General features: G+C 42.0%; 1 protein-coding gene across 2 annotated transcripts in view; it reads left to right on the top strand.

Moving 5' to 3' along the window:
- SORCS3 (sortilin related VPS10 domain containing receptor 3) overlaps positions 1-25,228 on the top strand; it is a 646,463-nt gene that overhangs the window by 465,315 nt on the left and 155,920 nt on the right. For both annotated transcript variants that reach the window (XM_051823565.2, XM_051823568.2), the window contains 2 exons: positions 7,534-7,598; positions 23,993-24,111. In XM_051823565.2, coding sequence (XP_051679525.1) covers positions 7,534-7,598; positions 23,993-24,111 — 184 coding nt within the window. The remainder of the gene's footprint in view (positions 1-7,533; positions 7,599-23,992; positions 24,112-25,228) is intronic.

The raw sequence follows: 25,228 nt of genomic DNA, 5'->3' as shown, positions 1-25,228 counted from the left end.
GCACCCTAGGACCACTGGACACTAACTAGCCGTGTCTGTGGCCAGTTGCAAAGGCTCAGTTTGCTGCTCTATGAAGTGAAGTTGCTGGAGAGATTGTGACATTTCAGACTGCTGCATCCAGATCTCTTGGGGACTGTCATGCCTTGGTGAGCTGTTACAGCTCCTGAGAAGTTCCTGTTCGACCTATTTTATATGATAGGACTTGAAGGCTCTTTGCACAAAGGGTTCAGCTGCTAAAAATAAGTTTGAAGCCACTTGACCTTTTCCAGGTCCTGTTGACAGTAGCAATTGTGTGCTGGTGGTTCTAGGAGATTCCAGCATTCTCCCTGGTGGGTTAGACATGGCTCCCCATTTCCTTTCGTCCTGTGCCCGCACTCTTTGCTTTGAGCTCGTGAGAGCTCCCAATTTGGGAGAATTGGGAATTTTCCCCTCAGAGTTTCTGATGACTCTTGTGCTGTCAATAGGCCCATTTGATTGTTATCAAATTAAAGACAGTAAATACTCCCCCCAGGTGGAAACTATATTGCCCATTTTCATGTATATATATAGGTTTTTTTTTGACAGGCAGAGTGGACAGTGAGAGAGAGAGACAGAGAGAAAGGTCTTCCTTTTGCTGTTGGTTCACCCTCCAATGGCCGCCGCGCCGGGCGCGCTGTGGCCGGCGCACCGCGCTGATCCGATGGCAGGAGCCAGGAGCCAGGTGCTTTTCCTGGTCTCCCATGGGGTGCAGGGCCCAAGCACCTGGGCCATCCTCCACTGCACTCCCTGGCCACAGCAGAGGGCTGGCCTGGAAGAGGGGCAACCGGGACAGAATCCGGCGCCCCGACCGGGACTAGAACCTGGTGTGCCGGCGCCGCAAGGTGGAGGATTAGCCTAGTGAGCCGCGGCGCCGGCCTATATATAGGTTTTTGTTTTTCCCCTTTTCAGCATCCAAAGAGGAACCCACCAGATAAACACCTGGGGCACAGATATAGCAAAGTGAGATCTCTTTGAGACATGAGGGGTTGGCTTGGGGGACTCAAGAATACTTAAGGCAGGGCCTTATGAAGTTTGGCTGAGTGAATGTGTTGTAGTCTTACATTCAACACTGATGATACAGCATACACCAAGCAGTGTGGTTGAGTAAATTGATAGACTATACAATTAAAGTCCACGATGTCAAGGGTAATATGCAGTGTGGAGAAAAGATAATTTCAATTCAGTGCCATGATTTCTTCACTGAGGAGGAGGACAGGGTGTTATTGGAACCTTTATCAAGAATTGATTCCCAGGAATTGTGATGTGTGATCCATCTAAAGAGAAGGATGCCTAGACTGAAATTCTTGATAGCATGGACTTTTCAAACTTAGTGCCTAGAATAAAGGCATCACCATTAGTGACTCAGCAAACGTAGAACTGAGTATAAGGGAGGGAAGAAGACATGAAAGAAGGCAGATTTAGAAATCAGCATGATGTGAAACATGCTTCCTTTGTGTCAGGCACTGTTCTGCGTGTCTACTACTTTGCTCACTTAATCTTCAGAACTCCATGAAATGAGTACTGTGATCTTCCTCTTCTAAAAATGTGGAAATTAAAAGTTATCATTGACACACATGTGCAAGATACTCTGTAGAAACTGTGGGAGATATTTCAATGGGATACTTGTAAATTCATATTTTCTTTTTGTAGACATTAAAAACATGGGGAACTTTGGCTGGTTCTGCACTAAATACTGCCCTTGGCCATCTGGTCAACCGTGGCCTAACTTTGGTCCCAAATAGGTGAAGAGATTTGGATCCCTGAAATGGAAGAGTTTCCAGGAATATGTCTGAGCAGATGTGCCTCTTAGCCCCCAACAGAGTGGCTACAGCCCTACTTACACATCTTGACCCATTCTATCCTTGCAGACCACAAAAGAGTCACAGCCAAACCCCAAATTTTCTTTTTTCTCAACTGTGCCAATCTTTCTTAAGGCTATTTGTGAAAAACTCCACTCACAACTCTTCTATCATCAGCCCTGCCTCCTTTTCCTAGTCTCAACACTTCCTTCTTACTGATTATCACCAATACGAGTGCCTCCAAGTTCATGTAGTCTACAACCAATATTTTAGGTGCTACTGAAAATCTATATACAATGCATTAATGTTTCTACAATACTGCCTTAAAGGGACTTACATATGAGGGGAGGGGAGGCGATGGGGCCTAGTGGTTAAGACCCTTGACTCTGGGAGAGACAGTTGGGCCTGAATGCCATTCTCCTTCCAGGAAGAGCTCATTTACAGGAAAGCTGAGCTGATGACTCAAAGCCACCTTCTTACTGCACATCCTAGTTTTGCTGCTCCCTGAATGCATTCTTTTGGACAGGTTTCTTAAGCTCTCATAGTCTAATGGTGCCCTTTAAAACTAGGGAAGGCTCATCTAGTTAATGTGGGAATTAAATGAGTTCAGCATTCATGCTTAAAATGATGCCTTCAATTAGTGTGCTCCCAGGATCTATGAATTGTTTTCATGTGAATTTGGTCACATGACTTCATCTCTTATTATCCCCATTTTAGATGATTGATACCTTCCTTAAACATTCATTTTGAGGATTAATTGAGATACTGCTTATAAACAACAAGCACAATGCCTGAGATAGGAATGATTTCAACACCCATTAGCATTTCATTTTTATGATTCTATGCGCTTCCTCAAACATTTCCACAAGTATATCCCACCCATACGACTTCCATGTTCCCTCTCAATAAAAATGCCAAATATTTGCATTTTATGTTTCTTCGCTTGGTGCGCTTGTGTGCACTTTCCTTACAGTGAGTTTTTAAAAGTGGGAACTTGGGACTTTAAGATGAGGTGTATGATGGCTTCCACTTGATGAGAGGCAGCTGGTTTCCTGGTGAGATGGTGTGACCGGAATACCAGTTCACAGCCTTTGGAGCAGTGTTGGGATTTGCACTTGGTGAGGGAGTGCAGTTCCTGAATGCTTGCTTCTGCTGCCGTGTTAGCAGGGGAGGCACGGAGTCCAGACAGCCATTAAGTGTGAGCAGCTAAGGCAGTGGTTCTCAGTCAGAAGTGGCTGTGCTCTGCCACCCCAGGGAGTACGTAGCATTGCCTAGAGATAGCAGTGGCTGTTGTAACTGCGGGGGTGCTACTGCATCTGGTAGAGGCCAGGGAAGCTGCTAAATACTGCAGTGCATACATAGGACAGTCCCCACGACGGAGTTATCTGGTCCTAAGCATCAGTAGTGCCAGCACTGAGGAAACCTAGTCTAATGCCACCTGTACTACAGAAAGGGGGCAGCGGCATCTCCAAGAGGGCCACAGTGTAGTCAGTGGTGGAGACTGTTCTCTGGCCCTTGGCACCCGTGTTATTTTGCTCTATCTCTGGCCAGCTGAGCAGCTTCATCACTGTCCCTGTGGATTCAGGTACAGACCATCCTTAAAGGACAAATCTGGTAGCCCTGTGATTTAATCCAGAAATGTGCCTAAACCTAAGCTGTGTGTTGTGTTAAATCTCTGAGAAAGATATCAAGATCCCTGTGCTGAGGAAGTCACTGACAGATGGGTTGCATGTGAACTGGGATTGTTCTATTTATAATATATCACTTACGTACATAAATATACAAACACCCTGACAGACAAAGGCATACAATAGGTTTTGGGTATGAACTGGCTGCAAAAGTTAGGATGAGGTTGAGGAACTAATGGATTATGTGTAGCTGTCTTCTTGTGCATCTCCTAGTACATTTCTCTGTGTGAATCCCTGACTCTGGATTGTGTGTGTGTGTGTGTGTGTGAATGTGCACTGTCTCACTATCTTTCTGTTTCTGTTTATCTCAATTGTGTGTGTCTCTTCCCTCTTGCCCACTGCCCTCCCATCACTGTGTCTTTCCCTGTCCCTCTGTCACACTGTCACTTCTCTTCCTCTATCTGTACTCACATTGTTCCTTTAGAATTGATCTTCCTATTGGGCTAGAGACCATTCTGTTAGTTGCCAGGAAGGAAAGCCAGTGTTTTCCTACTAGCTCCAGTTGGAGAAATCCTGAGACCTTTCTCTACATGGTCCTGGCATGTCCTGCTCACCATAGCCATGATCACTCATTACCATGCTGGATCACAGGGCATCTTGGGAGTTCAGAAGGATGAGCTACTGCCCACCTGACCAAAAGAACATTGCTGGATATGGATAGAGCAGATCCACAAGGGATGGAAGGGGAAAAGAATGCTAAGCAGACTAAAATCACAGGTGTCTGCTATAGTGAGCCAAGACCAACTCTGGAGAAGTGAACCACTTAATAACTGTCTATGTGTATGTTATCCAGACTCCAATTTCTCTACAAGCGCAGAGAGAGATCATTGTGAACTGTAGCAACCAGGAAGGGTTTCCAGGAAGACTGGATTCTTGGTTTCAGCCATGGCAGATGTGTAAGAGTTTAAATAGCTGAGGTACATTGAGAATTCCAGAATGAGGGAAGAGAACACTTCTTAGTATGTTAATAGAGAACAGCCGTTGAGGAGCATGATGAGGCTTGATCATTTTGTTCCGATTCTGACCATGCTACTCTGACAGTAACCATGGAGAGGGGATGGAAGAAACACTTAATAAGCCTTTAATTCTGAGAATAGCAACCTGTTTATCAGAAAACAGGGAGGCTACAGAACAGGGGAGGTACATTCTGGTGCCCAAGTTCATTGTATGTCTAGCCTAAAACGAGTTTCACATTGAACTGCAACATTGCCACAGGTAATTTGGGTTGCTTATTAATTCAGTGAACACAAAGGTAGCACAATATTTGTACTGGGTACATAAGTGTCAATGGTTCAAAAATAAATAAGACGTGGACTGTGGGGAGCAACTGGGAGCAACTCGGACTAGACTAAGTTACTGGAATTAAGACTTATTCTATGCATCTGCTTTCCCACAATATGGCGCTGAGAAGGGAAACAGCTTCTACACAGCTGCCTCCAGTTCAACCAATAAACTGTGGGACCTGCTCCTGATTGGAGGAGAGCAGCGTACTCGGCGCGTGGGTAGCAGAGTTGGGATTGGTGGAAGAGGACTATAAAGGAGAAGAGAGACGGCATGCACCAGGAACATCTAAGGGGAACATCTATCTGAAGGAACACCTGTGCAGCCCCCGAGAGAGCCGGCCGGCGGTGTGCCGCTCCCCCGCGGAAGTGGGGAATGTGGCAGGGGGAACTTCCCTTCCACGGAGGTGGAAGGGACGGCAGCCAACCCGGGAAGAACCAGCAGCAAACCCGGGGAGGGCCGAGCAGACGAAAGAACAGCGCAGGGTCCTGTGTCATTCCTCCACGAAGAGGGGGAGCGACATAATGGTGCCGTGACTCGGATATGAAGCCTAGGCAGGGTTTAGTGTCGTTCCTCCACGAAGAGGGGGAGCGACAGAGGACCTACCTCTTTTCAGTTTATATCCAGTAGAAAATACACAAATGAATAGCCAATTGTATCAGTGATGTGATTGATTCATGAAAAGCTGTGAATCCTAAACTTGCCTGTACATGGAAATGCCCTGGGAGCTTAAAAGCAATGCTGATTCCTTGGTCCCATCCTAAGGGATTTTGGTTTCATTGGTTTTAGGAAATACACAGGCATCTGTGTATTTCAAAGCTCCCCCAGTGACATGAGCAGGAAGTTTGAGAGCCACTGAGGTAAGCAGTCTATAGGAACAGAGTTGCTCTTGAGTGAGACGAGGAGGGAAGAGAGAGCTGCTGGGAAGAGGAGTTTGGGGTAGGGGTGAGAGTTGTCTGGAGAAGAAGGGTGCAAGGAGATGGTTAGGTACGGATATTGGGACTGCTTAAGGCTGGAAGTCAGGACAAGTCTATTTCCAGCCTCGTCCCTGTGTGACTTCAAACGTCCATTTCTCTGTGCCTCAGTGTCTTCCCTAGTCAAATGACAGATGATGCCTGTCCTTACCGTAAGGTTTGCTGTTAGGATGAAATGAGGTGAAGAAAAACACAAAGTATATCCGTGCACACTGGGGAATGACCCCTTTGAGTAAAGCCTCATTTATTCAGCTTCTTTGGAGAAATAAGCATTTTATATAAATTAACATTTTAAATAACAGGCTTGACCTTTCAAGAAGAGATCATTTTATTTTAATAAAAATCATTTTATTTTTCTAAAATGTATAACTTGCAACTCCAGTTTCTTAAACAGAGTTCCCTGGGTGACATTAGCCTCTGCTTCTTTCTTCTATGCATCCAGTTCTGTGATGTAGATGCCATGCTATAATACAGGAGTACCCCCAGGCCTGTTCAGAGGCGTAGGGATTTATGTTGTGAAAGATTGGGTTTTGAGCTCTTAGGTCTATTTTTCATGGGTTTTCTATTTCTCTTGCTATCTAGATATCAGCTGTTGGTTCTCACCATTAATCTACTTTCTCTTTATAACTTGCTGTTTCTTACCTATTGAAGATTGGAAAACCAGAAAACCAATCTTAGAATGGTATTTAAAGTAAGAATAAATAGGCTATGAGAAAGAGCTTGTGGAGAGAGTGGATTTGGCTTGCTTTGTTGCATAAATTTTTTTTTAAGATTTATTTATTTGAGAGGCTGAATTAGAGAGAGAGAAACTTTTATCCACCAATTCACTCCTTCAAATAGCTATAATGGCTAGGGCAGGGCCTGGCCAAAACCAGGAGCCTGGAAGTCCATCCATGTCTCCCACGTGGGCGCAGTGGCTTAAACACTTGGGTCATCCTCTGCAATTTCCCAGATGCCTTAAGAGGGAGCTGAATTGGACATAGAACAGCCAGGACTAGACTAGGCACCCCTATGGGATGCCGGCATCACAGGCAGTGGCTTAACCCAATGCACCAAAAGCAGACCCCTACATAAATGTTTTAATGTGTGTGTTAGCTCCTTTAGTCAACTTTCAGGGTTTCATTCTAGCCTGTATGTGCTTTACATGGAAAGTTCAGAAGTCCTCAAGGATCACTGGTTGGGATTTCCAGCCTTCCTTTTCCCACCTGTTGGTCACCTTTGTGACTTCCATCCCAATTACCATGGGAATTTTGCCCTTGCAAGTCCAAGTTTTGAATGTTTGTTGGCAAACATGTGTTCTTTGTAAAGGCAGGATAAGAACAAGCTCCAAGGAAAGAGTACCTTGAAACACACACTGTAGAGGCAGAACTCGGGTGCTCCAAGAGAGGGCAGAGCAGGTGCAGTCGATGAAAGAAATCAAGAGAGGCAGGACAGGGGAGATGGATGGAAGATCACGGGGAAGGGAGAAGCTCTGGGAAGACGCAAGATGGTGGAGAAGAGGCAAGGGCCAAGGCTTAGACCAGCACTGGTTTCTGGCCTTCTGTGTTAGCTTTTGTGTTCGTTTTTTGGCAAGGACAGAGGGGTGAGAGTTGCCGACTGACTGACTGATCCCACTCCGCTGCTCATGTTTTGTGACGGGTAAGGTGACAGTGCCTAGTGGAAGTCACACAGTGAGAACGTGGATTCCCGTGTAACAGTCGGTCCTGAGTGCTTCCCACTTCGGTGTCTGCTGTCCTTGCCCTCACTGAGCCTGTTTCTCCTTTCCTTCCCCAGGTCGGTGGCTGGATTGGATAAGGAGGCAGACCTGGTGCACATGGAGGTGCGGACTGCAGATGGATGTGAGTGCTGTGGGGGTGGCGTCAGGCTAGGCCCAGGGAGATCTGGCTGCAGGTCTCTCTCGTCCCCCATTTGCATTTTAATGGTTTGGGAAGATGAAAAGCCCTGAGCTCCATTATGCCACAGCCATCCTTATTTCCCAGAGTAAGGGGAGAGACTTCTGATCCCAAGGGAGACGTTTTATTGAAATAAACGCTCAGGAATGAATTTTCTGGGGATGTGAGTTACTGTGATGAATTTTGAGGCTCCTGTTAGTAATTTCCTTGGCATCTACAGTGTAATTCAAATAGGGATGTCCATAGCTCACCATGGTATTTCAGATTCACATGGTGGATTGTGGGGGCTTGCCTGCTTTAAAGAATGAACCCTTTACAGGCCAAGCTGAGCAAAATTAATAACTGAGCAATTTGGCAAAATTGTTTATTCACCCATTCTGCTGAATTTAGGGATGATCTACTATGTGCTGAACATTGTTCTAGGCCCTTGGGATACAGTGGTTAGCAAGGGGCTCTGTTCTGGGGGTAGAACCCTAAGATTTCAAGCATGTGATTCCCTTTGTACATTGTGTGGCTAAGCACATCTTGTGCAGAATTTGACCAACAGAGTATTGTTTTGTACTAATGAAGTACTTGGCTCATCCCAGAGTTGATTATACTTAAGGGGCTTTAGTTAAACTCTCTGTACTTCTCTGTGAGAAATCTATTGTTTGCAGGTAACCACAGCTGCATGCCAGATGCATACATTCAGGAGACTATGTTTCATTTGCTTTGTTTTTATTTTTAAAACAATTAGAAGGCCGCCATTGCTTGCTACTAAGTATCTGAAACTCTGCCGCATGCTCCTTCCCTCCCACACTCTTTCTCTCTTATCTCATTTGATCTTGGAATATGTGTTAAGTCTCTAAGGCATGCAGAGATGATCCACAGTCTTCCTTTGTTATTTATTTCTTCACAGAAGAGCTAGCTGAAGTTTAAGAAGATAATGCTGCACACTGAAAGTCACTGAGCAGCAGGGTAGGAAAGCCATCGGAGAGTCAGAATTCTGCTGTTGACTCCTGCTGCTGAGAAAGAAACTGGGGGAAGAGTGGGATGCAGGATGTGAAGGAGCCTAGTGAGACTGCAGAATAGAGTGCCAGACCCTGAAATGCTCTCAGGACAACCCCTGCCCTGACTTCCCATCCTAAGTCAACCTTTTACAGCCACGCATGTCATCTGTGGTGGTCAGCTAGCATTGCAGAGTTGGAGGAAACCTTATAGAATAACCTGGCTTCCTATGTAGTGTGGGATTCCCTTCTCCAGAGCCTCTGAGAGTGCCTTCTCAGGTTCTACGAGTTCAGGTTTACCTCCTTCTCTGCTGCTAAAAAGCTTCTTCTTCTTCTTCTTCTTCTTTTTTTTTTTTTTTTTTTTTTTGGCTTTAAGTAATTACGTATATTGAGTTTAAACTTATTTTGTGAAAGCTCAAAAACTCTGATCCAAATTTGGATAAGGCCCATGGTGCAGTGCTGCTGTGAAATTTTATGAGATTAAAAATGCCAAAAACATGGAACAGTTCCTGGCCTATTGTCAGAATTCAACTATTGAATAAAAGCAGGCAGAAATATAATAGGAATAAATGTCAGGAGCTGCACTTAGGTTAAAGGATAGTTCATATTAGTTCTCTTTCGTTTGCTAAGTTTTTCAAAATCTGGTTTTCAATAATTAAAATAAACCCTGAATTTAGTGAATTGGTTATAGCTCAGGTTTATTTAGAAAGTGTCCATAGCAAAATTCCCTGAATGTGGGGATGTTTTACTCTACGTACCCTAATGAAATGCATGACATCTTTTCTTTGTGATGTGTAGTGAATTCTTATTTTTACACATGCACTCAAATATGCAGACAAGTTCATCCTTTGATCATTACAGAATGGTACTATGTATTCTTATTTCCCTTTTTTAAAAAGATGTGTTTATTTCTTTGAAAGAGTTAGAGAAAGAGTGATCTTCTATATGCTGGTTCACTCCTTAGATGGCCACAGTGGCCAGGGATGGGCCAGGCAGAAGCTAGGAGCCAGGAGCTTAATCTAAGTCTCCCTGATGGGTATCAGGGGCCTGAACAATCTTCCAGTGCTTTTCCCAGACCATTAGCAGGGAGCAGGACTGGAAGTGGAGCTGGTACATAAACCAGCACCCATATGAAGTGCAGGTGTCACAGCTGACACCTGCTACAATGCTAGCCCCTTTATTTCATTTTTGTGACCTGGTAGTTTAAATACAAGTTTGCCCAAGTTTGCACAGCTGGTCACTGGGCAGGGAGTGGGGAGGACTAGGAAAAAAAACTGTTCAATGAGCTAGAGGTAGAAGGAAACTTAAGAGAAAAGACATTTCCAAAGATCTACAATTAACATCGTATTTAATGATGAAATATTGAATGCTTTCTCCCTGAAGAGCAGGAAAACACAGGGCTAATCACTGTTAACACTGTTATGCAACATCATGCTGAAAGTCCTAGCCAGTGCAATGAGAGAAGAAAAATCAAATAGAATTCAAATAAATTTCAAAGGAAAAATAAAACTTGCTATTCTCTTTGACATTTTTGCCTATGTAGAGAATCCTAAGGAATCGACAAAGAAAGCTGGTAGGACTAATGAGTGAATTTAGCAAAGTTGCTAATGGATATAGCATAATGGATGCAGTAGAGAAAAGTATTTTCGGGGCTGGTGCTGTGACACAGTGGGTTAAAGCCCTGGCCTGAAGTGCTGGCATCCCATATGGGTGCTGGTTCTGGTCCCGGCTGCTCTAATTCCAATCCAGCTCTCTGCTATGGCCTGGGAAGGCAGTAGAAGATAGACCAAGTCCTTGGGCCCCTGCACCCACATGAGAGACCCAGAGGAAGCTCTTGGCTCCTGGCTTTGTATCGGTACAGTTCTGGCTGTTGCAGCCATCTGGGGAGTAAACCAGCGGATGGAAGACCTCTCTCTCTGTCTCTACCTCTCTCTATAACTCTTTCAAATAAATAAAAATAAATCTTCCAAAAAAAAAAAAAAAAGAAGAAAAGTGTTTTCAACAAATGCTATTTTAACAATTGGGCATTCACCTGGAGAAAAAAATTGACTTCAACCTATGAGTCACAATGTATGCAATATTTAACTCAAAATGAATCATAGATCTAAATGTGAAGTAAACAATTATTAAACTTTTAGGAGAAAGTCATCATGACTTAATGTTGGACAAAGTGTTTATGACACTAAGAGAAAAATTGATACAACAAAAGTTGATTAATTGGGTTTCATGAACATTAAAAACTTTGACTCTTCAAAGGCATCATCAAGACAGTAGGAGAAAATATTTGCAAATCAAATATCTGACAAACAACTCAGAGGCAAAACACAGAACTCTCAGAACATAGCAATAAAAACCCCTCATTTTCAAATGGGCAAAAGTTTGAACAGATCAGTAACAAAGAAGATATGAGAACATGAAATTGTTAGACACTAGGGAAATATGCTACATATTTAATGGGAATCACTAAAATAAGCTAAAATAATCAAAAGTGATAATGTCAAATGCTGGGAATGCAAATGGTATAGGTAAAGATGGCTTTAGATGGCTCGGAGTGTGGCTCAGAAAGTCACATGGGTACTTTCTTATAAATTTCACTTATATTATAATCCAATAATCCCACTTCTATATATTCAGCAAATTTAGCCAAGAAATGAAATTGACATTCATACAAAAACCTATACATAACTTTCAATAGCAGATTTATTAATAATCACCAAAAACTGTAAATAATTTACATACCCTTCAATAGATGAATAGACTAACAAGCTGTGGTACATTCATATAATAGAATACTGCTTAATACTGTTGATACTGCCACAACACAGAAGAATTTAGATGGTGCTATGCTGAGTGAAATGACAGTCTCAAAAGGTTACTTGTTATGTTCCAGTTACGTGATCTTATGGGAAAGACTAACTACAGTGATGGAGAATATGAAGGCTCTTTAAAAAGTTCATGGAAAATGTATATTACAAAAGAATATTGCATACATTTTAAAAACTTTGCAGCAAAGCAATCATCTTCTTATTTCATTTTTCCTTGAATTTTTTGAGGTCCTTGTATGTCAGTGCTTTCCAGTTTGGGGAACGTATTTGACAGGAAGTGGCTGCCTGAGAGAATTGTTCAGGATGAGGTAGCTGTTTCATAATCTGACTCTGACGTTGGTTACATAAATGTGCATTTAAGAGTTCTTCAGAAAGTTCATGGAAAAGTGCATATTATCAGAAAACTGTATTTCCAAACTTTTGCAATGAAATTAAGTTTAAATTCATTTTTCCATAAAATTTTTGAGTTACTCTTGTGTTTGTACAAAGTTTTACAACTGTCTGCCAAAAAAATTCTATCTATACATTGAAAACAGTAAGTTCAGAAAAAACTATGCTCCTAAAGTTGTTATGAAATAAGTTGTATTTATGAAATGCATGAAGTTTATATACCTTAAATAAAAGGTTTTTGGGTAAAGCAAAAAATTTTTTTTAAAAATCTGTGGTTAAAAATAGTAAAAGGTATGATTTTGGGGTTCTAGTTTTATAACACTTCCTACTTTTTCTAATTAATGAATTCACTTATCTACTTCTTTTATACAAAAGATATTTATTAAGAGCTTTAAAATGTTTACCTATTTATTGAAGAAGGGGAGGGAGGGGGAGAAACAAGGAGGGCTGGGGAGACAAGGGGAGGGAGAAGCAGAAACCGAGTGAGGGGCAGAGAGAGAGACTCTCTCTCAGCAGGGGATTCACTCCTGAAATGTCCACAACAGTCTGGGCTGGGCCAGGCCGAGGCCAGGAGCCAGAAACTCAGTCTGGCTCTCTCATGTGGTCGGCAGGATCACCTGCTCCCAGTGTGCACAGTAGCAGGAAGCTGGAATGGGGAGCGGAGCCAGTACTTGAACCAAGGCACCCCCAGCAGCACCTTAACTGTTACTCCAAACACCTGCTCCTGTCCATGCATATTTAAAATCTACCTGAATTGGGCACTGCAGGGACATGCAGGTGGCTGTGGTATCATTCCTGCTGTCAAGGCACGTGTAAACTTGTTCAAGAGATGGGACAATTTTTCAAATAGTTCTAGCACAATTTGACAAGGGCTTTAATAGAATTGGACATATAGTATGTTAAATCATGACAGAGACTAATAGCCTTAAGTAAGTTGGTAGAAACTTCTCAAAAAAGAGGAAATATTTGACTTGGTACTTGAGGGATTAACAGGAATCTATCAGAGTATTCAGGATAGAAAGGGCAAAAAACCTTGCAAGTTCCCAGAATAAGTGACCTGTGCAAATCTCTAGGTTGTGATAGGTAAAGACTATAGGTGGATAGAGCTGGTCCAAGCAGGAGGGGAGGACCTATGAAAATATGAATGAGTGGCTTCCTGAACAACAATCCATGCTGTACACCAAGCCATCTAAGGCCCTTTCTGTCTGTTTATTATGACAAAGTATCACAATACAGCTCTAATTTCCTAGTTGTGAGCTCAAATATGGATAGTACCAGGCAATCTCTGGCCAATTCAGGTTCCTATCTACCAACCTGTTCTGTTGTCTTTTATGTTTATGATACAGTAGCTCTCAGATGAAAAATCAAAACCCATTCCAGCCCGTTCAGACCCAGCCTCTATCTCTGGAGCACACGGAAGCCTGCCCCATGTCCCCAGTCCTCTTTTCTGATGAAAACACACACACACACAATGAGTCCCAGCACAGTTCAGTGAATGAAGGCTATAGCGGAGAGGCCCTATTCATTGACCTTTCCTAAGTTGATGGATAATTCAGTAGGGGTGCTGGGAGATGACTGGCTTCCTGAGCTCCTGTGACTGTGACCGTGGAGCAGGGTGGAGAGTGGCATCAGTGACGAGGCTGGGCTTCCTGCACCCGAACTTACAAGGATTGTGCTTTGGTCTGAAGGGCATATCAGGAACCCCCAGCTCTATGTGCAGGCCTTGTCTGGCTTCATCACACTGGGCTCGCTGAGGCTGCCTGCCATATTAGATATGAGAGGTAGTTGGTCCTGGAAAGAATGCTGGAATGAGCAGACTGCAGGCTCTGGTAGAAAGACTATCCTGGATTCAGGAGCCAAGTCCTACTACGCCTCTTGCTCTGATTCCTCAGGAGCTGCCTTTACTGTATGTGTTTATTTTTATGAGGGGTGGGGAAAGATGATCTCTTAGGCATTTGTAGGCAAGCAGGCTGGGAGAACAGAAACCTAAATTCTAATTTCAGTTTTTCCTTAGAGAAACTGCATGATCTAGGGAAGCAATTAAACCTCTCTAGGTTGCTTCTCCCTCACTGAGAAATAAAGCTGTAGAATTAATGATTTATTCATTCATTTGGGGAGAAAAACCAAGATATATTAACAAAATGTCGGTTAAGTTTTGCTCTATGCAGTTTCTAGGGCAGGAGAGAGATCCTGGCATCCCTGTGAATATCAGTATGGAAATCTGTGCTTCCCCTGTATTTATTCATCCACTCACATTTTACTTCACTCTACTGAGATATCTCACAGGTCTAGTAGACAAGTGGCTCTCAAACCAAGCATTATGGTCACTTAGGAGACATGCATGCACGTGTGTACACACACACACACACACACACACACACACAATGAGTCCCAGCTCAGTTCAATGAATGAAGACTATGGGGGAAAGGCCCTAGCCATTGACCTTTCCTAAAACTGTCCAGATGATTCTACTGTACATGTAGAATTGAGAACCACAACCACTGCATCAGGTCCGAGCTTCTCAAACTTCAAAATGTTTGGACCATCTGGAGAACCTGAGAAAACACATAGTCCCTATTTCTGGCAAGTTCTCAGGTGCTAGGGCTAGTTCCTGGACCCCACTTTGATGTATGCTGCCCTGTAGCTCTGGGTGATACCCAGATGAGCAGGACACATGCGGCACCAGGTAGCCCACAGGCCGGAGGAGAGACACGAGCACGCACGGATCCTTGTCGCACCATCAGGTGCTAAAGGTCACCGAGCTCTGATTCAAGAATTTGGGACGCAGTGTTGGGACCACAAAAAGGCCATGGAGAAGAGGCCACAGCTACCGCTCATTTTGTGGGATCAGTTGGATTTTCATAAGGGCTGGTAGAAGCACGAGCACGGAAGTCATGCCAGAACTGTGCTGTCCAAGACGGCAGCCGTGGAGTCCTTGGCCCAGATGCAGGTATGGTTTAAGTATAAAATAGGCATCAGGTACCTAGATTGCTGAAAGGAAAAGAAACAGAGCTCCTTAATAATTTTTATATTGGTGAAATAAAGCAATGATAGCATTGGGGGATGTAGAGGGTTAAGGAAAGCATATTAAAGTGAATTTCACATTTCTGTTTACTTTTGAAGCACGGCTCCTGGAAAATCAGAAAGGTCACTTGTGGCTTTGTATGTCTGCAGGACAGCACCACCGCAGACTGAAGGAGTTGCAACAGCAGTAACACAGACCTTGGCCTTTTCAGTCTTGCAGTGTGGCACTGACACTCTCTAAGCCTGACTCCCACAATCTGCAGAAAACCCAGAATAAGAGGGTCCTTTTCTTATTTAGATGGAGGCATCTCCACTCCGGCCTAGTTCTGTACCATGTTGTTGGGTGTCGGACTTCCAGACTTGGATAAAAACATTGAATTACCTCTTACCCTCATAGGGTTGTTTTTTTTTAATTTATTTTATTTATTTGAAAGACAGAGTTACAGAGAGAGTAACAGACAGAGGGAGAGGGATAGGGTTTTAAACAGGACAAAATTGTTAGTTTGTTGGTAGTGTGAGTTCTGTTTCTACCATGAGATTCAGGATTCAGATGTCTTTTTCCTTCCATTCTCTTTTGGAGATCTATCTGTGTGCCGTTGATACATTCATTCACACTCATTCATATTCCCTCCCTCCCTCCCTCCCTCCCTCTCTTATTCATTCTCTCTCTCTCTCTCTCTCTCTCTCTCTCTCTCTCTCTCATTCCTCGGTTCCTTGACACACAGTCACTTACTCAGTCGCAGACAGAATACACAAGTATATATGTAGTGTCAGTAGGCACCTAGTGTCAGTAGAAAGAGTGTTAGCTTAATGACCTAAGAGTTGCATTAGGGGGTAGGCGTTATGGTCTGGCAGGTTATGCCCCTGCTTGCCATAATGATGTCCCACATCAGAATAGAGGTTAAGGTCACAGCTATTCCACTTCATATCCAGCTTCCTGCCAGTGAACCTGGGAAGGCAGCATGTGGTGACCCAAGTACTTGGATTTCTACCATCTAGGTGGGAGACCTGGATAAAGTTCAGGCTCCTGGCCTTGGCTGGCCCAATCTGCTTTGGCCTGGCCCAACCATGGCAGTTGTGGGTATTTGGGGAGTAAGCCAGCAGATGGAAAACTGGTTATCTGTCTCTTGCTCTCTGTACCTTTGCCTTTCAAATAAATAAATAAGTAAAATCTTTGAGAGTTGGAGTATTCATTCTGTCATTTAGGAGCTATTTGACCTTAGACAAATTTCTTAGCCTTTCTCTATCCTTCATCTAATGCCTCACATATTTATTTATTTATTTATTTATTTATTTATTTATTTTTTGTTTTTTTTTTTATTTTTTTTATCTTTTATTTAATGAATATAAATTTCCAAAGTACAACTTATGGATTACAATGGCTTCCCCCCCATACCGTCCCTCCCACCCACAACCCTCCCCTTTCCCACTCCCTCTCCCCTTCCATTCACATCAAGATTCATTTTCGATTATCTTAATATACAGAAGATCAGCTTAGTATACATTAAGTAAGGATTTCAACAGTTTGCTCCCACACAGAAACATAAAGTGAAAAATAATAGATGATTTTTTTTAAATGATGATGAAATCAGATCAGACCTATTGTCATGTTTAATCCCAGTGAGAGTCAGGTTGGGAATTGATAATTTCTTTTCTTTTTTTTTTTTTTTTTTTACAGAGGATCAGTTTAGTATGCATTAAGTAAAGATTTCAACAGTTTGCACCCCCATAGAAACACAAAGTGAAATATATTGTTTGAGTACTCATTATAGCATTAAATCTCAATGCACAGCACATTAAGGACAGAGATCCTACATGAGGAGTAAGTGCACAGTGACTCCTGTTGTTGACTTTACCAATTGACACTCCTGTCTATGGCATCAGTAATCTCCCTATGCTCCAGTCATGAGTTTCCAAGGCTATGGAAGCCCTCTGAGTTCTCCGACTCTTATCTTGTTTAGACAAGGTCATAGTCAAAGTGGAGGTTCTCTCCTCCCTTCAGAGAAAGGTACCTCCTTCTTTGATGACCTGTTCTTTCCACTGGGATCTCACTCACAGAGATCTTTTGCCAGAGTGTCTTGGCTTTCCATGCCTGAAATACTCTCATGGGCTTTTCAGCCAGATCCAAATGCCTTTAGGGCTGATTCTGAGGCCAGAGTGCTATTTAGGACATCTGCCATTCTATGAGTCTGCTGAGTATCTCACTTCCCATGTTGGATCACTCTCCCCTTTATTTATTCTATCGGTTAGTGTTAGCAGGTACTAGACTTGTTTATGTGCTCCCTTTGACTCTTAGTCCTTTCATTATGATCAATTGTGAACTGAAATTGATCACTTGGAATAGTGAGATGGCATTGGTACATGCCACCTTGATGGGATTGAATTGGAATCCCCTGGTATATTTCACATATTTAAAAATACTAACTTGTACATGTGTAAACAAAGAGTTTGAGACTCGGAATAGCATGTGTGCTCCCATTCTTTATCCTCATCTGTCATGTACCTTCATTAATTGATCACTTTCTTGCTGAGCCAAGGTAACTTATCAGAGCATTCCAGATAGATGTAAGTAATGAAATGAGTTTGGCCAACAAAGTGGAACTATTTGCCCTCTAGACTAAACTCTGGGCTCTAGATGTGCTGATCATTGGCTCTCCGAGGACTTTGGGTCATTGATTAACTCAATGATTTTGCACTGTATAAGCCTGGGCTCTAGTAACTCTTAATAATTCAGCAACCAAGATGAGAATGAAATGGGAGCTAAGTCGGCGGAACTGCAGACTGCTTGCTCTCTGTTCAACTAGAGCCAGTTCACTAAAATCCACTTTATGTAATGAGATTCTAGAAGCATCTTTGAAAAGAGTATGTCAATTTTTTTTTGAAAAGTTGCAGCAAATGAGAGTTTTCAGATGGTATAACTTTGCGAGATGTGTGAAAATTTCTTAACAACTTACCTGAGGTTTTGATGGACCAATAATGACAGGGCCTGACCCAGTATTTAGGAACAGACCTAATTCTCAGCCTGATTTTCTTCACATATTTCAAATACATAATGGGTAGGATCACAAATTCTGGAGTCAAATTGTCTGGGTTCACATCCCAACTCTATCACTTCCTAAAACTATGGAAGTTAGGCAACTCACTTAACCATTCTGTGTCTGTTTCCTTATCTATAACATGGGGCTGATGATAATTGTAACTCCTTCATGGGTTGATGCACAGACTTAATGCATGTTGTTCTTAGAACACCTGTCAACACAGAGAAAGTCCTCAAAAATTTCACTGTTGCCGTCATCATCATTGTCATCATTTTTATACTGTCATCACATTCAGGGTCAGATTATTCAGTGGGTTGAGTGGAAGGAGCCTGGGTACAGTATCAGTACTCCTAAGATATTAAAAATTAGTGTGATCTCTAAATGTCCATGGCTGTGCCACATTGCCTCTTATGATCTTAGGAAGGGGGAAATGCTACATTTCTCCTGTGAGATATTAGAAGTGTTACAAATAAACTCTTTTAAGTCCATTAACCCCATAGAAGGGAAGGCTAACTGTTTTGTGTTTGTTGATTGTGTTTGTTTTAGCACCTACTATGTCCCATATGCTGCTTTGGGAGTCTCCCTTCCTTTGTTTTGCACAGTGCATAAAGAGGTTGGGGAAAGGAGGCTTATGAAAGCTAAATAACTTTTCAGATTTACCTTCAATCTGCTTGTTTATTTGCATTTTAGAGCTAAAGTTGTTATTCAAAATAAACAGTTCCTGAGCCTTTCCATAAGAAAAGACCTGAAAAGCTGAATTTGCTTTTTGTTCACAATTTTAATTCACTTTTTCAATTTCTGACAATATGTGTATTACCCAAAGGAATAGAAATTGAGCAAATCACAGAAAGCTTTTTTTCTGTGATGTGGCAAGAGGCGTTATGACTAGGAAGTTTGAATATTTAGTAATCTCCATGGCAAAACATAATCACACGTCACCATATAATTCAACACAGCAAAAATGTATGAGGTTTTAATATAATTCAGTTCAGTTTAACTAGCATTTACCGAGGGTTTATCAAGTCAGCCCAAGGAGAGAAAAAGATGGCTAAGACTTTATTCCTGTTGCTAAGAAGGCTGTCCTTTTGGGGAAGTTTTCAAGAGTGCACTTTATGATGACATTTGTTGCTATAGATGAGAGATTTGCTTTACTGAAGGAAAACCGGCTGCCTCCCTGCAAGCTCTTAGGAAGAATAGAAGGCAAAAGGTTTCAGATTGCTTTGGTCTCTCTGGTCGCATTCCCCGCTTCTCTGAGCATCTTCCACTCAGCAAAGGTCCCAGGGCACAGTCATCAGATGATGTCCCGTCTCCGTCATTGGCCATGGTGTCATCCAAGGACAGGAACCATCTCATGTTCTCTGCTTCCTGGAATCTCAGGCAGTGTCTGACCCTGGAATCTTCCCTTCACACCTTGATCCAATACAAAATAAGTGAGTCAGTCCATTTGAGACAGCCCTTCTAACCGGGTGGCAGCATTGTAGGGTGAGAAAGCAAGGAGGCCACCCCACTTGGGAGATGATACCATGTTTTCTGAAGCACCTCCTGGCAGTAGGGTTAGTTTGAAATAGGGCCAGATATTTCCAAGGTTACTACGCAGATCCCTGTATCCAAGATATAGGGACCCAAAACCATTGCCTTTCAGTTTTGTCAATAGAGCAATGAGCTCGTCAGTGCTTACAGATCAATTAGGAAGACATTTCACTTTTTGAAATATGTTCATCCTCCATCCTGAGGATTAACCATTTAGGTAACCACTCTCTGGCTTTCCCATAGGGATAACTAAATGAGATTCTCCTAAGGTCTAATCTTTATAGTTGCTCATTTGAGCATATTTCAAAGGAAAGAAAATAAGATTAACTTTTAATCAAAGTCAGTTATTGACATGTAAGTACGTACTGTATTTCAGGAGCTTTGCCTACCTAAAAACCCACATTTAGTTTTCATACCCTTTTTAAAGAATTCCCTTCCCATTTAGCACACATCACCATGCAGGTGAAATTCAAGGGCTGCCTCTTCCTTGATGTTCAACTTGATTTTTCCAGCTCAGAAACACTTTTTTTTTTTTCTGAAAACCATGGGATTTAAAGAAAGTAAACACTAATATGAATTCAGAATATGACTTTACTAGAAGATCTCTGACTTCACAATCTTTTGGTTCTCTATAATAAAATTAATTGAATGAATGAAGGATGCTAAGAGCTAAATCCCCTTCCCTCGCTCCTCATAATAAAAATAACAGGTACTAATCTTTTAAAAGGTAGTCAACAATGATAAGTTACACAATCCTGATTGTGGTCCTCGGAGGCACATATTAAGTAGTCTGTGCCTCACAGGGGAGAGTCTGTTGCTGCTACGTAGCCAGTGCCATTCAGCACAGAATAAGTCCAGGATTTGAACTCAGCACTTTCCTGCGTCAAAGGCTTTGCTCTCAGACAACACAATGTGTTCAAGAGAGCTGGCCGAGTTCCATTTTATCTGCCATCTGATGTTACTGAAAACAAATAAAAGGCCCATACTTGTTTGGAATTTCAAGCTGCATGGTACGTATCTTTTAGAATTTCATCACGAAATCTCTAAAACTGTTTCCAGCATCATTGGGATTTAACGTCCAAAGTTTGAATCTGAAACCTTCTGCCCATATGAAGCTTGAACCAAATTGGATCCCCTGTCTCCTGCTTGATACCACAGTCCCTCTGTGACCCTCAGCCATGTTTTCTTGACAGACAGGCTGGCCTAATAGTTCATCCCCTCCCCAGTCCCCCCACGGTGGGTTCTCTCCAGACAGTGGGAGCTGTAGCACTTACTTTCACATCTCTGTGTTTTAAAAAAATAAAACCGTTGAGGCTAACAGTATATGAATCCAGCAAAAGACGGCAAGGCCCCTGAATTTTAAGTGGATTTCAAATACTCATTTTAGTGCTGCCTTCTCATTAAATTGGACCTTTCGTTCCATGCTGGGCGGTGGCACACAGGGAGAGAGCCAAGAAGTAGGATGAGTTTGGCATAATTTCTCACCTGCCGCAGGCCAAGGTTTGGGTAGAGTTTGATTTTGTTTGGGGTCACCTTGAATATGCTTGATTCTTTAGTGTGTCCAATGAACAGCAGGTGTCCAGGGGAGGCGAAGTCAGATTGTGGGGACATACAAGTGTTTTCCTATGTGTACCTTTGATTACAATATAGAGAGCTTCCTGAGACACTGGCCAGGAGGAAGCAGGTTGTTATTTCAACACTTATGTTTCTGTACATGTATTTACTGCAGCTTTTCACTGTGTTCTGGTGCTTTATTCTAGGAGCAAATTACCAAGGCTATGAGGGCCAAGAAAATCCCTGGTGGACAGGCAGTTGCTCCAAAGCACAACTGGGCTCCTTGCCTTCTACTCTCCCCTCAGTCAGGCTGCTCTTGGCTTCCTTTGTGAACAAAGATGAAGATGAAGGGCCATGTAGGTTGTACTTGAAGCTAGCCAAGCACGCGGGTAGGAAGGGCTGTCTTGTCTTTGGGGCTGTAGGACAGGACCAATTTACAGAGCTGAGATGGGAAATGAGTGGCTCCTATATTTTTCCTGGATTTGTTTGGATGCACAGTGTTTGGGCCACTCCATATTTTCCATGTAAATTGGCTGCTTGTTTTTAAACATCAGGAGATTGATTTTGCATTAAAACAATAAGGACACTTGGCTTTATGTAGAAACTCAGACTGTCTTATCCCCTCTGTCAGTGATGAGCTGGAAGGGAGAAGCACCACACCCTGCCCTTAAAGAGACACGTTTGCCCTTTTAATGAGACCCCTACTGTGCTCCCTGAGACCCTGCAGCAGCTGCCATTGATCATCTTACCCCAACTCATTTTGCTGTCATAAGGATTTGCCTGACACCTCAGCCATTAGTTTATTGGGCTAGTTGTGAAAGGCCTTTTGTTCCAGCACAGTAAGATATTTGGACGTGGGTTCAAGGCACTCAGTAGTGTTGGTGGTTTTGTTACTAGGAGGTATTAGCTGGGTCCCAGGCTTAGAGATGACTCTGGCTGCTTGCCTTGGTTCCTTCCAGTTCCCAGTCCAACATCCATATGAATCCAGTTACTAAGTGGGTGTAACAGGAGGAAAGATGTGATGGAGCTTCCCAGGCATGTGGCACGAGTGATAGAGAGAAGAGGGGAGACTGGAAAGACTTCACAGAATTATCCAGGCTCAGGAGGCAAATGGATTAGATGGGATGTAGAAGAAAGGAAAGTTAAGAGGCTTGAGCTACTGGGAAGATGATAAGACTGCTGATGGAGAGAGAGAGAGAGGAAAATCAGTGTCAGGCATTTTGGGATTATAGTTTTCAAAGCAAATAGACTCTGCTCATATATGGACATTCAAGAAGTAGGTATGCACAATGCATAATGAATTCATTTCCCACCAAATTGTTTCTGTGTTACATGAGTATATTTTTAAGTATTCATTTAAATTAATGTGTAATAACTAGCTACTTCAATTTGAATAAGCTTCTTCGTATATGGTAGGTCTGAGAATAGAAAATCTTTTTATTCATTACTGTATTCCTAGTGCACAAATGGTATCTACTAAAGAGTATGTGCACAAGAAGTACTTGTTGAATTAATAAATGAATACGTTAATCAAATATAAGCAGCATTAAAGTGCCCTTGTTTTAAATTCAACTTGCTCTTAAATTTTGCTTCTTTAAATCTTTTGCCTTTGTTGATCTCTGCTGCCTACCATCTCTTCTGCTGTAGCCTCTGACATCTGTGCACACATTCAAGTGAACAACTGCAGTAGATAGACACACCTAGCAAGGCGTGTGGTATGAGATGATACCGGCTTTTATGCTTTGAATATTTGAGTGATCCCCACTTTTCATTTTGACTATCTTAGTTTCATAAAATAAAAAATAACAACGTTTAAGCAAGTGTACACCATGATTTCTTCACAGAGACTAACTTGTAGTTTTTCCATGAGGAGCAAATAGCTGAATGGATTGTCTTTCTTTGTATGACTCTGTGGGCATTGTCAGAATGCCTTTCAGAGCTAGGGATTTCCTGTTTGCCTGCAGCTGCTGCCACATATGTTGGGGGCTGTTTGATGGGACGTGGTGATCTGTTGTGACTTTTAGATGATTTTACAACTAATTATGTAAGCCTTGTAAATATTACTTAAGAAATAATGTATTCTTATTGTAAAAATAATAAAGGGGCACATAATGTAAAAATCAAAGGTCTTACTTCAATTATATTTCCTTAATTCCATTCCTTTACCTAAAGGTAATCATAGCTAATTTTGATATATACAGGGTCTTCAAAAAGGTCATGGGAAATATTATATTGTGAAAAAAGCTACATATGGTCTTCAAAAATTTCTTATATCAAAATAAACTTCCTTTTAGTTCCCTATTTCTGTGAACTTTTTGAAGTACCTTCACATATCCTTTCAAACTTTTTACTATACCGTTCTGGCACAAATCAGTGCATCCATGAAGACAAGGGTCTCTTTGAACATAAAGTGGATTTTACTGTACATAATGCTAAATATATATTCAAAAGTTGTAGAGCAGTGCATCCTGGGAAAACTGTCAGGTTGATGCAAATGTATCTACCTAATTCTTTTAATTATAGCACAGTGCTCTTACGTATGCATGTATTTTAGCTTACTTAAATGTTCCTTAATTTGTGGACATTTAATTTCTTTTTAGTTTTTCACTGCTATGAACAATGCCACAGTGGACATCTATGCCCTTGGCTCTTTGTGAAAATATATGTCTTTCTCTACAAAACATCCCTTGCATTAGAATTGCTGGTGTAAAATATATATGTTTAAAATTTGGATAGCTATTTTACTTGTCTTCTTCCAAAAAGCTATACCAATTTACTCTTCTGCTGGTAGGATAGCTGATTAACTCTTTTTCTACTCCCTTACCTAGACCAAATATTACCATATTTTTGGTAGTCATTATACATTTTGTAGATAAGAAAGTACAATCTCATGGTAACTGTAAGTTACATCGTGGACACCCTTCGAAGTCAATGATGGGAGCTTGGCTCACTTTTGCCCTGTGTCTGAGTATCGTTCTGTCCTCTCTTTTCAGATGCTCACTACCTCACCTGCAGGATCCAGGAATGTGCTGAGACCACCCGGAGTGGGCCCTTTGCCCGCTCCATTGACATCAGTTCCCTGGTGGTCCAGGATGAATACATTTTCATTCAGGTGAGTAGAGGGAGTGCAGTTGGTGGTAAACGGAGCATCAGATGCCTGCTAGGAATCGAGGTTTGCTTTCCCAAGACTGAAGATGTGGAGCTGGGTCTTTGTTTCTCCCCAGTCCCGTGGAGAGATTCATGTCTTCTGTAAAATTAAGGTGTCATGGGTCAGGGGATGTCAGTGGCCCACTGAGTCCTTCAGCTGAATTGCTGTTTTATGATAACAGAGCTGTCTTGAAATGATTAGGTCTTGAGCTGGGGTTTGAGGTTATTTAAAGTCAAATGTCTAATGGGCTTTGACTTTCAGTAATTTATCAAAGCCACCTTCTATTTCTGTCCAAAGTGACTTGTCTAACTTGGGAGTGAAAGTTCCCAATAAATTAAGCATCTCTAGCATTTTCTTGTTGGGAAAGTCTAGAACTCCCTAAATCTTCCTTTTTCTTTCCAGTGCTCAAATGCCCTCAAATGCCCAAGCCCCCAACCCTTTAAGAGTCAGAAATCTGACTGTTAAGAGAAAACTGGTCAGAACTCAAATGTTGAGGCTATAAGGGAAGCATTCTTTGAGATTTGATTTTTGTGATGTCTGTGGATTAGGAGATGCAAAAAAAAAAAAAAAACAAATTATAAGAAAAAGATGGTGCTGTGTGAGTGACTCTGTGTGTTTGTGTGTGACAAATCAAACTGTTGACAGTGGCCTTGATTTTTCCCACTCTGCCTTTCCCCTCTTCTACTCTCAGCTGTTTTGTAAACTGTTTGTTCCAGGAAATTATAACTTTGAAGCCTCCTTGAGTTTGCTGAGATTTTAGCACCTGAATAACTGACCCTTCAGTCTAAATGAATCCAATCTCCTCTGCAAAATTTTGCATGAAGTTCAAGCTCAGTGTTACCCTTCTCTGAACTCTATTTTCTATAGCATTCTTGTAGGACACAGGCCATTGGGAGCTATTAACTATTAAATCTTAGTAAATTTTTCTCCTGCATTCAAAATTTCATGTTGTGCTAAGAGGAGGGACCATATTTTATGCACACATTTTATCTTTCACTCTGACCCTAAGAAACTTTATTTGCAAATCATGGGTACTATATGAATACTTGTTGTATTGACAGATTTTGTATGTAGCAGTTAC

Source organism: Oryctolagus cuniculus, chromosome 15 (genome assembly GCF_964237555.1).
Source record: "Oryctolagus cuniculus chromosome 15, mOryCun1.1, whole genome shotgun sequence".
NCBI classification, from domain to species: Eukaryota; Metazoa; Chordata; class Mammalia; order Lagomorpha; family Leporidae; genus Oryctolagus; species Oryctolagus cuniculus.
The sequence above is the reverse complement of the archived record's forward strand: the minus strand, read 5'-3'. Positions and strand labels throughout refer to the sequence as shown.